General features: G+C 44.5%; 1 protein-coding gene across 1 annotated transcript; it reads right to left on the reverse strand.

The window, feature by feature from the left end:
* Positions 1–2,208: 2,208 nt before the first annotated feature.
* LOC125178138 lies at positions 2,209–17,016 on the reverse strand. Its single transcript, XM_047881232.1, has 11 exons — positions 16,542–17,016; positions 15,539–15,757; positions 14,982–15,055; positions 14,459–14,624; positions 13,460–13,589; positions 11,674–11,771; positions 10,392–10,648; positions 6,848–7,093; positions 6,493–6,589; positions 6,375–6,400; positions 2,209–6,077 (listed from the first exon to the last, which is right to left on the reverse strand). Exons 1-11 carry the CDS (start codon positions 17,014–17,016, stop codon positions 5,091–5,093), a joined length of 2,775 nt encoding a protein of 924 aa, XP_047737188.1. The 3' UTR covers positions 2,209–5,090.
* Positions 17,017–17,353: the final 337 nt, after the last annotated feature.

A 17,353-nucleotide genomic window follows, 5' to 3' on the forward strand; every position in this document is an offset into this window, starting at 1 on the left:
ACGTTACTCCTTCTCCCCTCAGTCAACGTCTCGACGTTACTTCTTCTCCCCTCAGTCAACGTCTCGACGTTACTTCTTCTCCCCTCAGTTAACGTCTCGACGTTACCCTCTCCTCGCACTCTCGCTCTACTGACGACGCCATCGAGTTGTCCGTGGCACGCTGACGCGCTCATTTGCAAACACGGGAAGAAAGACGAACAAAATTTTGAAATTAAAGATTTTTTCAAGGAAACTGATGCTAGGTACGATAATCACGGATCAATTTTCGCTTTATTTTTATTCATAGTTTAACGGCATAACTAACATTTACGGTTTGCAGACAAATGAGTTAAGCGCACTGACTGAGCACATTCATGAATCATATTAAATGCGAAGGATTTCTAATAAACAATGCTATGTAAATGTAACATTGAAATAGCTTAATAATTAAATTCAATTAAAGCGAGCAATAAAATATCACTACTGAATCCTCATTCCCTACAAATTTCCCGTTTTGTACGAGTTTCGTGCGCCAGAGAAGAATAATTAAGAAGGTCTGGAGGCGCTAAAGACTCGACGCCAATAAAAGGAAGCCAGCGTCTCATTGTGAGGGCGGCAGGCGGAGAGTGATCAGTTTTACAGCCTCCTCAGTTCGCGCGGTTCCGTCCTGCAGGCCGACGGATGGATCGAAATACTTTGGGATGTAGTTCGCCTGGATTGGGGCCCTCGTAAAGATTTTACTGCTCACTCCCGCTCGTGAGATTCTCTCCTGATGCAGATTCCTGCGTCCCAGCAGTTGGCACGCGAGCCTGGCTTCGCAGCTCAAAATGGCAAGAGACAATTTGTAAACGATCCGCGAATGCGATTAAAATAATTCCGAATTTCAGACAAAGTCTCTCACATTCTGGCGCTGAAATTTTCTTGATAAATTAGAACAAAAACAGACTGTAGGTTAATATATTCCATTAGCTCCTCATGGGCGGAACATGCAGTCTTTTACTTCGATTAAACTTCCAGTTTTCTAAAAATCAGATGCAAACTTGACAACATAGGAGTAGTGTTCTCGAATAAGTGACAGTCAAGGTGTGTCCACAGATTTAAATCGAGTCAAGTTCCAAGTTTAAGCGTGAAGCACCCAGAGACTGGGGTCACTGCCAGCACCCAGAGACTGGGGTCGCTGTCAGCACCCAGAGACTGGGGTCGCTGTCAGCACCCAGAGACTGGGGTCGGTGCTAGCACCCAGAGACTGGGGTCACTGCCAGCACCCAGAGACTGGGGTCGCCGCCGTTTCTATTAATTTTCTACGCGGCATTGAGGGAAGTGAATGCAAAGTATTTTTAGTAGTTATATTTAGACGGAAATAAAGGCTATAACTTCAAGGAGAGCAACAATGTGATATAATTTGTAGAGTAATGGAAGAATAAAAGCATATGCATCGTGAAATTATACTTCATTTGACTAGAAAACTTGCGCTACTGCAGACTCTGCAACTCTCAATCAAGCCAAATTCTCAGAACAATCGCGATGTCGTAAACCAATCAGCCGATCACTGGTCATAATTGAGCGAAATTAGGCAGATCGCTGACTCCAAGATACGATAAACGTGAAACTTTTCAATAATATGGCCAAAGGTTTACAACATGCGACGGTCGACTGAGAGTTCGGTAATATACTTCATTTAATTACAAATAACTAATAGTATTATTCGTACTGTGCGATTATGCAGGTCTTGAGATCGCAGGCGTCAGGCTCAGAAGAGTCGAGAGCAACATTATGCGTCTCACTGTACAGATTGAAAATGTTACACCAACAAAATTGCACGTTTTTAGAACTCAACATGAAGAAATTATGCAAATAAGGGAGTCGGCTTCAAAATCTTAGAATCAAAGAAACATCAATAATGGCGATTGATTTCTATATTCAAAACTAAATAAAATCTAAAAAATATTTATTTGAACTAAAGCAAAGAAGAAAAAAAATGATCTTCGAGATAAGGAAGCTTCTCGTGCATACAATTCACCCACAGCTTCATGTAAATTGATAAGATGTTTGGTCATGTAAATATGAGATGTTTGGGCATGTAAAGCAATCCAGCTGTAAACTGAACCGAACTCTGCAGTGGCCTTAAGTATGAAGGCTGTAATAGTTTTTATGCATATGATAGGAGCATTAACATGCTGTAGTTTACAAATTGCAAAATTATTGCAAGATGTCTGCAATAATTCATTATTAATTTTGTCTGTATTAACATTATTAATATACACCTTAAGCAAAAAATTATCCCGTTTATGAAGACGAAGTGGAGGGCCGGCACAGTAGGAAGAAGGCTGCCAAGTGCAAGCTTTCACTAACAACTCATCAGAAAGAATTGCCAAGAGGATTCTCGTTTTCAAAATAGACCAATAGACCGAACCAAGGCGGCGAGCCACACAGAAAGAAGTTCTGCACAGTCCAAACAATTCATCAGGAATAATTGCCAATTTTTCTTTACAATAGAAAAAAGACCAATAGACCGAACCGCGACAACGAGCCGCACAGAAAGAAGTTCTGCACAGCCAAATTGTTGATGGGTACGCTGACTTCGAGAGCATGTTACACGTTGCTTGCTCTTTAACACTAACATCAAAAACCATTATTCAAACTTAGAGCGTGATTAATGTACCCTCTGAAGTAAGAAACACTACCTACCTGCACAGTCTCTCGCATCAAAAATAATCGAGTTAGAGTTTCTTCGAGTAGAACAGAATTTGATGAAAAATATTTGATCGGAACTAGACTACCTATTCAAAATTATTTTTCCTTATCAAACCCATTTCCATGGTCCAATGATCAACTCCAAACCTGTGCGTCGGTCCACGGAAATAAACCTTTTGTCTGCTACAGGAGGGTAGCCTCCTTGGAGAGTCCTACAGGAGAGTCCATGCGATGCGAAGGGAAGAGGATAGCAAGACAACGTGGAGACTCCGCAGGGAACTGCGCCGTCTCCAACTAGTCTACCTGTGCGTCAGGTTCATGAAAATAAATTATTTGTCTGTAAGTAGCCTCCTTAAGCCGAGTCCATGCGATGCAGAGTGAATAGGATAATAGGATAGCAAGACAACGTGGAGACTCCGCAGGAAACTGCGTTCACAACCGGCAACTTTGACGGGACATTTGGATGTCCAGAAGTTTGAATTTTGAGGAGGATATTTGACTCAACTGTCAAATATCCCTCGGTCATTGGCAAGGAAGAGCATCAGAACCCTCGGCTATCCTGGCTAGAAAGTTCACACCCCGCGAATGTTTTCTCGAAAGAAATGCGAGGTGTGAATGTTTCTCCATTGTTGTTTTCTCGCGGAGTGTGAATGTTTTTCCCCGCGAAAGAAAACATTAACACCCCGCGAATGTTTTCTTACATCACATGATAGGTGGTCAAGCTGATGGTGACAACACGGAACAAACGTGACTGTTGACCGAAGATAAGAGAAGATAATTGTACGTCCTAGTGATGAGAATAACGGTGCTATGAAACACTTTCTATTTCATAACAATAAGATAGAAAGAGCATCAAATCAGTTTAAAATCTTGTTTTTTTCCGAATTTTTTTAAATAAATGAGCGAAAGAGTTTTCACGAATCTTCTAACATTGCGAGGTTCAACATAACCTTCACATATTCACGAGCTGAAGAAGATGCTATCATTAAACGTAATCTTCAGCTTCAATGACAAGGGTGCGGTCAATATTATTCGCTTTACTATATATGAAGTCGAATATTTTATCCCCCCGTAAATGGTGACTTCATTATAGAATCTAGGCGAATTTCTTTGCGATTTTTTTAGAAGAGGAGCGGCGGTCGGCGACGTATTTCACTACAAAATCAGGCAAGATCGTCGCACCAAATAACTTGGAGGCAAGAAATACTACCGAAGAAGAAGCACTGAAGAGAAACGAGTTAGCAACTTCCAAAGGAAACAAGAAAGAGTCTCAAGAGCAAACTTAAATAGAGCAAAAAAATCGCCGTAAGTCCTGAAATGCCTGAGCCAGAGAGAAGGTAATCGCCAAATAACCCAAGGCGAAGTCGCAAGAAATTTTCCATCCCATCAATTATTTACCTATTAAAGGATTCCATCCTTTATATTTTCCATTCCATCAATGATTTATATTAAAGGATTCCATCACATATTTTATCATCTCATTAAGATGTATTGGAGGTTTCCATCAGATATATTATCATCTCAAGATAAGAGATAAGACATAGATATGCATATATTATAAGATGCATATAAGATATGCATGTATCATTAGAATTTGTAATTAGAGCGAACGGTTCGCGCAGCGCCAAATCAACGTTTAATTCTTTTGCAATAAAGGCGCTGCGACGACGCTAAGTTGGACTAATCTAACCTTGACTTACCAAGCTTCATTCAAAACTCCACGGCAGGCATGAAAGAAATCAAAGGTTCATAATAAATAACGAACTAATATAACCATGAAGAACCAGTGAGTTCAATTCCCAGTTTCATCATTTTTTCATTCATGAACATATTGAACATATTTTCATTCATGAATATATGTTCATATTCATGAAAAAGTACGAGTTTTGCTGTTCATCAGTCAGGAATACAGCAATATTCTTTACCTTCTTGCACAGGCATCAGGACTTCACTGAGCGTGAGTGATGAGAACAAAAATGTATCTCGTATTGAAACAGAAAATTCAAGCTTACATTCCTCGACAAACACTCGAGCTTATGATTACCTACGTATAAAAAAGGAACGTTTCAACGCGTTACACGTATCAACAACTGCTGGAGAACGATGGAAACTGTACATGACGTGTACAGTAACTGTACATAACGTGTACAATAACTGTACATGACGTGTTGAAAAGGACTGTACATGACGTGTTGGACCAGCAACTGTACATGACGTGTTGGACCAGCAACTGTACATGACGTGTTGGAAGAGAACTTGACAGGCCAAATAACTGGCAAGATCGCAGTGACGATCTTGTCACATGTCAAATACAGGATTTTAATCATGAAATCCTACGATGATTTCGATCTTTGAAGATTGGGATTCCAGTAGAGATTGGTTTCAAACTTTGCTGTCGGTGAGCGTAATTTACAGAGCTACTGCAGCTGTTGGGACTCAGAAGAGCTAAGCGGTAGCAGAGGTGGCGGCAGAGACGTTAGCTCTGTGGGCGACAGAGCTAACGCAGTAACTCTAGTGTCAACATCAGATATACTGGAGTCTCTGACATCACTAGGACTACCATTAACACCTCCGGTTTCAGCGTCAGCATCTTCTTGTTGTACAACAGACACGGGATCGTCAGGCCACACGGCGAATGGCTGTTGCTCAGGTACAGAGTTCGTTGTAACGCCCCAAGACTCAACGTCTTTACTAACCTCTGCTGATGTGTCACTATTCGACCATTCACATAAATTCATAGATGGAGAAGACTTATGAACTAATTCTTTATCAGTCATACTAAAAGACAAGTAACTAGCAGGGCCGGAATCTTTGCGCAAGTCTCCCCCTAGGCTCGCCGGTCCCGTGTCGCAAGGGATGCTGGGGATGCGGTTACTCTGGTCTCTGAAGCCTGAGTATTCAGGCAACGGCAGCAGCGACGACGACCCTAACATTGTCACGGGCTCGTCCAGCAGTGACGCCGGACCGCCGTCCGACGATGACGCTGGAGTCTCATCAAGAAATGACGAAGAACTTTTCTGTAGATTAAAAGATAGACTTCCGTCGAATAAAGATGAGGGGCTCGAGTTACGTAGAGAAAGATTACTTTGTTCGTAAACTGAAGACGAGTTGACATTAATATAGGAACTGGAGCTTTGATCAAGGAGGGACAAAGTGTTATCAGGTACAGGCTCGTCTAACAACGAGGCACCGGAACCGCTCAATGAAGGCACCGTACGTAGCGCGCCGCTCTGTGTCGATGACTCTCTTGGCTGCTGAGCTGACGAAAGCTTGCTCGTGTCCTGGGACATGAAGTCCTCGAGGGAGTAGTAGAGATTGAAGGCCTCCTCGCACTCTGGCAGAGTTGCCGTGCTTCTAGAAGGCTCTTCTGTAGCTGCCGTAACTTCGGCAGGAAGGCTGTCATCCTGCACGTGAATAATACAAAATCAGAGCACGCAGGAAACATCACAAGACGAGAATTAGCTGAATAACGGAACGTGCAGACCATATGAGTTACCATGCAACATAATAGTACAGTTTAGACATGCCTATTCTTTGATCTATTCAATTTAAGAAACAAAGTGACGAGTAATTCTTCGATCATTAATGACCTTTGGAAAAATAATAAGTCGTTTAATAATAACTCGTTTCAAAGAAGTTGGCGCTGCAGCGTTGGGCGTCTAGTCGACCTCATGACAGCTGCTGCAGGAGGTGTGGTGTACCTGAGACAGCTGCTGTAGGAGGTGTACTGTACCNCCTCGCCTCTACCGTTCGGCGTTATCTCAGCTCCGCTCGGGATACTGCCTGTCTCTTATACACATCTAGATGTGTATAAGAGACAGAGGTGGTGTTGTCTGCTCTCCATGAGCTGCAGTATGCGGGAGGTGGAGTAAGGCTCGTGGTGCACGCAAGGGTTCTCCTGTACAACCTCCTCCGCCTGCAAACAATAACGTTTCAATAACTGACATTGTTGAATTTGTTGCACATCTTGCACACTAATGCTCAAAAAACAATACCGCGAGAAATGGAAGACTCAGGTTGTGTCATTTTTATTAAATCTAACGAAATAAAAGTATAAACAATTAAGGTCTTGAGGTCCTACCTTCTGGGTGACGGAGGTCTTGAGGTCCTACATTCTGAGAGACGGAGGTCTTGAGGTCCTACCTTCTGGGTGACGGAGGTCTTAAGGTCCTACCTTCTGGGTGACGGAGGTCTTGAGCTCCTCCATCTGCTGGATCATGTCGTTGTAGGAGGCGTTGATGGCCGTGAGGTTGTCCGCTGCTCTGGAGAAGCGGTGCAGAGAGTTGGCGAGCGCAGTGACGCTGGGAGGCGGCTTGGGGTGCCGCGTCAGGCCGCTGCCCTTCATGTGGCGGCTGAATTCCTCCTCTGTCAGACTCAGGCTCGCGCCACACACTTTCTCAATGAACGCCACAGCACAACACTGCACAAATAACATTTATTAAACGCTTGTATGCTTAAGCACATTCTCTAGTAATAGCATAATGTACAATTTGAAGAATTAAAGACAATGAACGAACATTTCACAATCTCCTAAGTGATCTCTCCAGTCCAACTCCAAAAGGAAAATAACAACTAACTTAACTGAATAACTGAAATGATTTATTTGAAGCTCTGCCGTCGTTGCAGCGAGGAAGGGGCAGCAATGCATTGTGGAGTAAGTGACCCATTACCAACAAAGTCAGCAAGATTGGAAATGGAAAGAAACTAGAGCTGGGAATTCGTTGCAGTGTAAATTAAAAATAATATGATCTTATTGGAAAGTAAATATGGAGTTGTGTAATAATAATGTAAATAATACCCATGGCATAATGAGCACCTGTTGAAGAGTAAATCTAATAAAATAATCAGCGTTAAAGATACGAATAAAGAAATGGTATTAGAGTATAACAGGCATTCAGATAACAATAAAGATACACCTATTCTAAAAACAAAGCTAAACTTACTAACCTGCTTTGAGGAACAGCCAGGAGATAACACTTAACGAGTTAAATGTGGAAATTACGTTGATTTCCTAAATGGTGTTGCCAATGTAGCGGGGAAAGTTATACGTAATTTATTGGAAAGAAACTCGTAAAATAAGTAATACTACAGCATCGCGCTCATCCACAATGAATTTATGTGTACTAGATTGTGAAATCTGAAATAATTTAGCTTATAATACTAAAAATGCACAGAAATTTAAATATCTTGAATATATAAAATTTCAATCATAATGCATTAATGAGCTGACTTGTTCAACACCGAGTCGGGATATGCACCCAGCGGGTTCGAACTCTCGGCGCCCCCCCCCCCAGCCCGTACAGTCGCCGCGGCAGTCAACTCAGCCATTCATCCAACTCTGGGGCCATACTTTCAAAAAAAGTTAAGAGATCGTAAGTTCATCAGCCAATCATTGACGGCCACGGAAGCAAAATCCACCAATCATAGACAAGAAAATAGAGCGTAAGTACTTACGTTCACTTAGCGAGTTTTGAAAGTATGGCCCCAGGTTGCTAAATGAGTACCTGGCTTGTCCAGGGTGTTGTGTAATGCAAAAATGGTTCTGGCGGGTCAGCGAGCCAATAATGGTCGTGGAACTACCAGTGGCATTAAAGTGCCCGGAGAAAATGATTTATCACCCCCTCCCTTACCTATTCGCCACTACCAGGATGGGCAATTACAACAACAACAACCTCTCGAAGGCTTTCGACAGTGTCGACCACCCTCTTCTTCTGAGCATGATCGCGGCCTCGGACCTACATAACAACCTGGTCCGCTAATTGTGCTGCTACCTTAGAGGCAAGCAGGCATCCTGCCTCTACCTCAGAACACAATCGCCTTTTAGAGCTATTCACTCAGGAGTTCCCCAAGGCTCGGTCATCTCGCCGGCCCTTTTTAACCATTTCATCTCCGACATCCCAGAGCCGATCCCCAACATTGCCTCATATGCGGACGATCTGACCATCTTCGTGTAATCCCCGAGGCTCGACGCAGCGGAGGCTGAGCTTGCCGAGCTCCTTCAGAACGCCTCGGATTGGACGGCTGACTAGAAACTGGCCGTGGCTCCTTGCAAGTCCTCGGTTACGCTCTTCACCCCAGATACCAACCAATCTCGGTCCCACCCTGCTGCCACGCTCTGCAACGGCATCATCTTCCTGGATAAAACCCCCAAAATCCTGGGCGTCACCTGGTATACGCACTTCACATTCTCCCCTCATGCAAGAGCTATAGCCACGAAAGCGACGGGTTCTCTTCGCATCTTAAAAGCTCTTGCCGGCACCAACTGGGACTTCTCCAAGGAGGACATTATTGCCACCTACCGTACCATCACGCGCCCGATCCTCAACTACGCGGCCCCCATCTGGTACCCTGTTGCCTCCCGTTCAGCAGTTGCCAGCCTGCAAACAATACAAAACATTGCACTGAGACTAGCCACTGGCTGCCTCAAAATGGCCCCAATCTTCACCAGGAGACCGGCATCCTCCCATGATCCGCTCACATGGACCTGGCTTGTGCCTAGTTCCTCGCCAGCGCCCTCCAGCCCTCCCATACCTCATTCCGCATGGCTTCTGCTCCCCTTGCCTTGGGGACCGCCCCATGAAAGCCTCCATCCAGTCGAGGTTTGGCCACCTTGTCACACCATTCTTGGGTAATGGCATGCTGCCTGCCGGTGCCTACGGAGAGGCCAAGAGCTGTGGTGGTGCAGTGGTGAGAGACTCTGTCTCTCGCACCCAGCTCCTGGGTTCGAGTCCCACTGAGGACAAGTTCTACCGGGAAGCTCAGCTCATGGTCAACTCAGCCATTCATCCAACTCTGGTTGATAAATGAGTACCTGGCTTGTCCAGGGTGTTGTGTAATGCAATCAAATGGTTCTGGCGGGTCAGCGAGCCAGTGATGGTCGTAGAACTACCAGTGGTACCGAGTGCCCGGAAAAACTGACCTATCACCCCCCCTCCCTAGTCGCCACTACCAGGATGAGCAATTACAACAACAACAACGGAGAGGCCAAGCGGTCCCTCCGCAGGGAGATCGCCTCCCGCGTTGCGGCGACTGACGCTATCAACGCCGTCCTCGCAGCCCCGCCACCGCCGATTGGCCTCAGTGGAGGCCTAGCTTCCTCGCCTCTACCGTTCGGCGTTATCTCAGCTCCGCTCGGGATACTGCAGCTCCCTGGCGTCCTACTCCGCCAGGATCGGACGCTCCCCTAACTCCGCCTGCCCGGAGTGCTGGGATACCCTCCAGTCGGTTCAGCACCTCTTCGCCTGCCCCGCCTTCCCCACGTCTCTCAGCGTCTCCTCACTGTGGGACAACCCCGTGGAGGCAGCGGCTTTCCTGGTCACCCTCCATGCCTTCCCCCATCTCCCCCTTCCGGTGCCTTCCCCCCGACCACCACCTGAGCCTCCCCCCTGGCGAGCGTGAATCTGGTCGCAACTAACAACATATGCGCCCGACACACATGGACCAGGGTTGACCGTGCCTGAGCAGACTTCTGTCCTTCAGGGAGCAGGGTCCGGCCTGCCCCAAGACCCTGCCCCCTAAGTCCCCAACGGAGGTCTGGACCCAACAGAGGTCAATGCCACTCAGGAGGGCAGGTTAGTGCCAATTCACAAGTGAACAGGAGCTGCTTCACTCACCAGGTTGGTGGGGTTAGTGGTGAACTCACGATGTTAGTGATGCATCACTCACTAGGTTAGTGATGCATCATGCATCACTCACGATGTTAGTGAGGCATCACTCACTAAATTAGTGAAGTAGTATCCCGTCTCGCCACTTTCCAGCTGATGGCGGGGGGCGAAGTTGGTGATGTAGGTGATGTTGGAGTGCAGCAGGGGCGGGTTGGCCCTTATGAGGCAGAAGATGAGGGCTGGCAGGAAGTCGTCAGCAGCGGCAGGGGCAGCGGTCAGCGTCGTCAGCGCCTGCATGATCTGGTGGCTGACACTCACCAGCACTGTCAGCTTGTCTGACGCTACCGCCTTGCCGTCCAACTCCAGCAGCTCTGTGTGGTCACACAGACGTTAACACAGACAATACAGGCGGTCATACAGACGATGCAGGCGTTGATGCAGACGATGCAGGCGTTCATACAGACGATACAGGCGTTCATACAGACAATATAGGCGGTCATACTGGCAATACAGGCGTTTAAACAGACAGTACAGGCGTCGGCAGACAATACAGGCGTTCATACAGATGATGCAGGCGTTAATACAGACAATACAGACGTCAGCACAGACAATACAGGCGTTCATACAGACAATACAGGCGTCAGCACAGACAATACAGGCGTCAGTAGACAATACAGGCGTCAGCACAGACAATACAGGCGTTCATACAGACAATACAGGCGTCAGCAGACAATACAGGCGGTTATACAGACAATACAGGCGTTCATACAGGCAATACAGGCGTCAGCACAGACAATACAGGCGTCAGCACAGACAATACAGGCGTCAGCAGACAATACAGGCGTTCATACAGGCAATACAGGCATTTATACAAACAATAAAACACAAACGGCCGCACACAGACACAACTTGTTTAGTTTTTAGAACAGGACAGACAGAGAACGCCAGGAGGCTACACGTAGAGGTGGACTTTACTTCTTAACTTTAACTTCCTTCTAAACAATTGAATTTCATGAAAATATTTATTTCTAAAATATATTGGGTTTACCTCTATATAGGTAGTTGCTCAATATTTTTGATCTAACACTTGACGTGCAAAGAACATTATCCACGGTGCTAAATATAATATAAATTCTGCATTACTATACATTGAAATATAATAGAAAATAATATAATATAACACAATATAACATAAAATAATATAATATAAAATAATAAGATATAACATAAGGTAATATATTTTAAAATGATATATAACATAATGTAATATAAAATAATATAATTTAATATAACATGATATAAGATAACATAATATAATATAATACAATTTAACATAAATAATATAATAAACTATAATATAAGTTAACAAAATAATATAATAAGAGATAATTATGACCGCCAATGATGAGGTCGACGGTGGGCGCCATGGCGTCGTCCTCGTCGTCCAGTTTGCTCTCAAGCATCTCTGCGCTCACCCAGTTCAGGTGCCTGATCCTGCCCACACAACACAGAGCAGTGGTGAGCAACATACAAGTACACAGGGCATACAATGAATACACATGATTCATTAGGTGTTCCTCACCAACCTCACACAACGTATACAAGATGGCATTAACTCCAAGCGCCCTGCACATCGCACACTCCTGATTACAATCGACATTAGCAAAGCATTTGATGCCATCCCACGCCTCCTACTCAAAGATAAAATCTATAATACAACAGTACATAACAACACCAAACGTTGGCTTGCCAACTATTTAACACTACTATTCACTATTTAACACCATTCGTTCATAACAATGGCATATCATCAAACAAAAAGAACATACCGAACGGAGTACCCCAAGGATCAGTACTTTCACCAACACTTTTCAACCTTTACATGCAAGACATTCCAGCCCCACCAGACAACATTCACATTTCGTCTTACGCAGATGACATCACAATTACATCAACACACACCAATGCTAACACATGCTCTACACAAGTACAACCTTACATCACACAACTAGAGGGCTGGCTAGCATGCAACAGACTCAAAGTAGCCCCCACCAAATCAACAAACACACTACTAACAAGCCACACAAAGGAGCATCAACACAGACCCACAGTCACTCTAAACAACACCATCATACCACACACACATGAAACAAAGATCCTAGGTGTCACTCACAACACTTCTATGTCTTTCGGGCCACACACACAGGACATCAAAACAAAATGCAGACCAAGGCTAAACACACTCAGAGCCCTCACAGGAACAACATTCGAACAGAACAAAGAAACCCTCACACTAGTGTACAAACAATACATACGCTCAGTGCTAGACTATGAAAGTCCAGCCTGGGCACCCATAATTTCACCCACACTTCACAAACACCTACAAACCATACAAAACACAGCCCTCAGAATCGCACTTGGCAGCACCCAAACCACACCATCCAGTCACGTCTATGCAGAAACCAAAGTCCTCTCTATGAAAGAACACCTAGACATGAGAGGCGCTCAATTCCTTGCATCAGCACTCCACAACCCCTTCAGACCCTGCCATCATTTTCAGTTCCTACCCCCTACACCCAGACATATTGCCAACACTCCATACAACTACTATCTCACAATAATTAATTCCATACCTCCGCCCACAGACCCAGCCACCTTCATTAAAAACATACACACACACCTAACCCGGAACGCACTCTTAAATCTACCAATTAACAGCATCATTGACGACATACCACCAGACATCAGCCATACAGAACAGCAGTTGAGCCGTGCAGACAGGGTGCACCTCAGCAGACTCCGCTGCGGTCACCATCCCTCGCTAAACTCTTGCAAACACCGCCTGGACAGCACACAAACGGACCTGTGCCCCCAATGTCAAGCACTCCCCCACACTGTCAAGCATCTTCTGCTGGAGTGCCCGGAGCTGGCAGCACCCAGGCTCCGGGCAGGCATAACATCCATCGCGCAGCTATGGTCCGAACATCAACAACAAGAACACATCACTCATTGACATACATACGACTCATTGCCTGTATTGCATTGCAGTTATTGCCAAGATTAGTTCAACTTATTGAGCTTATCAACATTGCCTAGGTTAGGGGGCGCCTCACAAATCCTGGGGGGGGGCAGCTCACCTGTCCTGGGTGCTGAGGTCCTCACCTGTCCTGGGAGGGCCTCACCTGTCCTGGGTGCTGAGGTCCTGGTCCTCACACGCGGCGTTGACGGCGCCCCTGAGCTGCGCGTGGAGGCGCGTGCACACGTAGCGCTCCGTCAGCACCACCACGCGCACCACGTCATCATCACTCAGCCCTGTCACCGCAATACACCAGTTAATATCACAACTTATATTATAACATGTATATTAGAACTTACATATTAGAACTGATCATATAGTACTTAAGTCATCCCTTCCACCGCAATATAGCAGTTAATATGACAACTTGTCTTATATTATAACTTGTATATTAGAACTTACATATTAGAATTAATCATATACTTAAGTCAGCCCTATAGCCGCAATATAGCAGTTATTATGATAATTTATCTTATATTATAACTTATATATCAGAATTTACATATCACTACTTATCATATGCTTAAGTCATCCCTGCGGCCGCTATACAGCAGTTAATGTCACAACTCGTCTTATAACTTATATATCAGAACTTATCATTCAATTAGGTCATCCCTGACGCCGCAATACACGAGTTAATATGACCACATATCTTATATTATAACTTATATATCAGAATTTACATATCACTACTTATCATATACTTAAGTCATCCCTGCCACCGCAATACAGCAGTTATTATGGCAACTTATCTTATAACTTACCTATATATCAGAACTTATCATTTAATTAGGTCATCCCTGACGCCGCAATACACGAGTTAATATGACCACATATCTTATATTATAACTTATATATGAGAACTTATCACATACTTAGGCTATCCAACCCGCCGACGTGATTGCTTTTTACAACTGATCACATATTAGAACTTATCATATACCTATTTCAGTCATAAGAAACCTGCCGACCCTATATTTCAAACGATGAACGAGCGTTTCATTTGACACTAATGAAAGCTGTTGGTGCGGGCAGTACAAAACAGTAGGTGGCCTAACCCACTCTTTTGTACTATTACAATTAATGTATTACTATTAGTACTAACCTGCAAAGGAGTGGTGGTTGGTGACCATGCTGTGCAGGTTGGTGTACAGGTCCTGCAGCAGGTCCGCAGTCTGCTCCAGAGACTGTGTCTGCAGAGACCGCCTCAGTTTGTCCACACACACGCTGACCTGCTTACGGATAGCGCCTCCGCCTTCCTTGCTTAGTGTCTGCAGACATGACAGACATGACACGTTGTTGCAGACACGACAGACATGACACGTTGTTGCAGACACGACAGACATGACACGTTATTGCAGACACGACAGACATGACACGTTATTGCAGACACGACAGACATGACACGTTATTGCAGACACTACAGACATGACGTTATTGCAGACACTACAGACATGACACGTTGTTGCAGACACTACAGACGACACGTTGTTGCTAACACGACGCGTATTGAAGCAATGCACTGCATATCACGAGAGCGATAGTAAATAATATCTTGTATTTCAGAAATATTTCAAATTATCTGTGCACAATCATCACAATAATAACACACAAAAATAACATCTTACTTTGAGGAAAGCGTCAAACTCTTGGCTAGCAGCGGTGGCAGGGTCGACCCCCTCGTACCTCTCCTTCTCTTTACCTGGTAAATACAGCATTTATTAGCTTAATATTTTATATTCTTACAATAAAACTGTACTGAATCCAGTTCAGAACAGAGAAAGCGTGCCTGCCATATTCTATTAGAATTTATTGATAAAAATTCATGGTATTGAGGAGGAATTTGGAAAATTATTTGTTGTTGACTCTTCGTTTTTATTTCAAGAATCTGACATGACATTAAAAAAATAAAACGAAACTTAATTTCATGCACTACCAAAACCGTTCTCATCGTTATTTGGATAATTGCTCGATCCTACCAACACTCATAGGACAACTTATCATCACACCATGACTACGGTACCTAAGCCATGTCATATAAGATGTCTGCCTGGTATTTAAACGCTACCATCAGAAGACCTTTTGTAATCATCAATTTAGTGGTTTATTTGAACGCTACCATCAGAAGACTGTTTGTAATCAACTTAGTAAACCACGAAAGAATATTATAGAACAAAAGTCTCACTTTTTATCGAAGTTGATTTACGGAAAATTGACTTGACGAGGTTGTTGTTCTTGTGTTTGTGTATCTGCTGGCGCCGCTTCTCGTCCAGCTTGTCAATCTTCTTGTTGATGAGACTGGAGGCCTTGCCGGGCAACACCGAGACGTCGCTCACTGACCGCGACACTTTGCTGCCCACACAACTTGCCGTTAAAAGTAACGCTAACTGACCGCGACACTTTGCTGCCCACACAACTTGCCGTTAAAAGAACATTATTATCCTATGTTCATTCTTGTGGCAGGTTGGAGCAGGTTGCCCGCGCGGGCAAACCTGCTTCCACTGTGTGCGTACCCTTGGGCAAGAATATCTAATGCCTATGCACATGCAATTATAGTGCATACTGAGCATACTATATAGTATATGAGCATAGTATAGTATATGAGTATATAGTGCATACTGAGCAACACGCTGGTCTGGAGGCGACCGAAAGAATTTCTTCGTTGAAATGTTGGCTTTGTATCGGAACCATGCATTGAAGCAAGAATTATATAGAAATAAAACGCCTGTGAAAAATAAATTAATTCATTAATTTCTGCTCAAACTGATGGTTTTAGATATTTTCTGGATATAAAACCATCAGAAAATATATGGATATTTTTTTAGCACAGAAGCTAGCATTTGTGAAACAAATTACAAACGTTCTACAGCGCACCTTAGCTTACATTATTTAAATTTAACTTTAATTGAACTTCCTGGAAATGAGTCTAAGGAATTACTCTGCAGTTTACTCTGTGATTTCTAAGCTTTTTACCAATATCTTTACTAAAAAAAGTTGTTGTTTTTTTAAATATTCAAAGACATACACGACAATGTTACTACGATGACGAAATCATGCGGCAGCGCCGACTGCCAAACAGTCGAATCATGAAAAATGGCAGCGGGAAAATTTGTTCAGGAAAGGTTGAGTGTATTTCATGCAGCAATCATCTCTGTCAGGCTTCTGGTGCTGCCAGTTATCTCTGTCACCATACCTGCAGACACGCTGCCAGCCATCTCTGTCACCATACCTGCGGACACGCTGCCAGTCATCTCTGTCACCATACCTGCGGACACGCTGCCAGTCATCTCTGTCACCATACCTGCGGACACGCTGCCAGTCATCTCTGTCGAGCATGGCTCTGGTCGCCGTAAAGGTTTTTTCGTCACGTGTAAAGTCCGCCGTTGTATCTCCATCTTCGCGGTAGAACACAGAGCGCGACGATGAGGAGAATTTTACCCGTGACAGAGACAACGGTCGAGGGCGCTGTACCGAGGTCAGAGGCGCGCCGTGGTCTCTGAATGCCACGCGCCCGACGGCCGCTGAGTACAGCACCAGAGACGGGCCAGAGACAACGCTGTTCTCTGACGAGAAATGGGGGAGTCTACGCGGTGGTGATGTGGTGGGGTGCACCGGAGTTCCGGTTGCGGGAGGATCCAAGGTGGCGGGATTCAGAGACGTCATGTCTCTGCTACTAAAATTCTTAGGGCAATTGATGGGGTGATGCGCACTCAGAGATTTCTTTCAACTCTTCAATGTTAGCGTTGAATCTCAATTTGAATCCCGCTTCGTTTATCATCAATAATGCTATCAAATAAAATAAGTAAAAAATTCAGGTAATACCGAAGGAAGAGTTGAATTCCACGGTCAGTCTGCATCTAAACTACGGGCGGCACACAAAATAGTCTTCGCTGTGCATCATATTGACAAGTTTCCATACACAGAAAATCCACAAAATTACATGGCCAATGGATAACTTTATGATAAGTGGACAGACAAGGCGAGCAGAGGCTGCCTTTGG

Source organism: Hyalella azteca, unplaced genomic scaffold, assembly GCF_000764305.2.
Source record: "Hyalella azteca isolate HAZT.00-mixed unplaced genomic scaffold, Hazt_2.0.2 contig7398, whole genome shotgun sequence".
Lineage (NCBI taxonomy): Eukaryota > Metazoa > Arthropoda > Malacostraca > Amphipoda > Hyalellidae > Hyalella > Hyalella azteca.

What these genes read in the sequence shown, in the direction of transcription:
- LOC125178138 (XM_047881232.1), bottom strand. Translation starts at nt 17,016, where the DNA reads ATGACGTCTCTGAATCCCGCCACCTTGGATCCTCCCGCAACCGGAACT. An exon ending in TAAATCAACTTCGATAAAAA is followed by an intron (nt 15,056 to 15,538) that starts GTGAGACTTTTG and finishes TGTATTTACCAG; the next exon opens with GTAAAGAGAAGGAGAGGTAC. An exon ending in CAACCACCACTCCTTTGCAG is followed by an intron (nt 13,590 to 14,458) that starts GTTAGTACTAAT and finishes TTGCGGTGACAG; the next exon opens with GGCTGAGTGATGATGACGTG.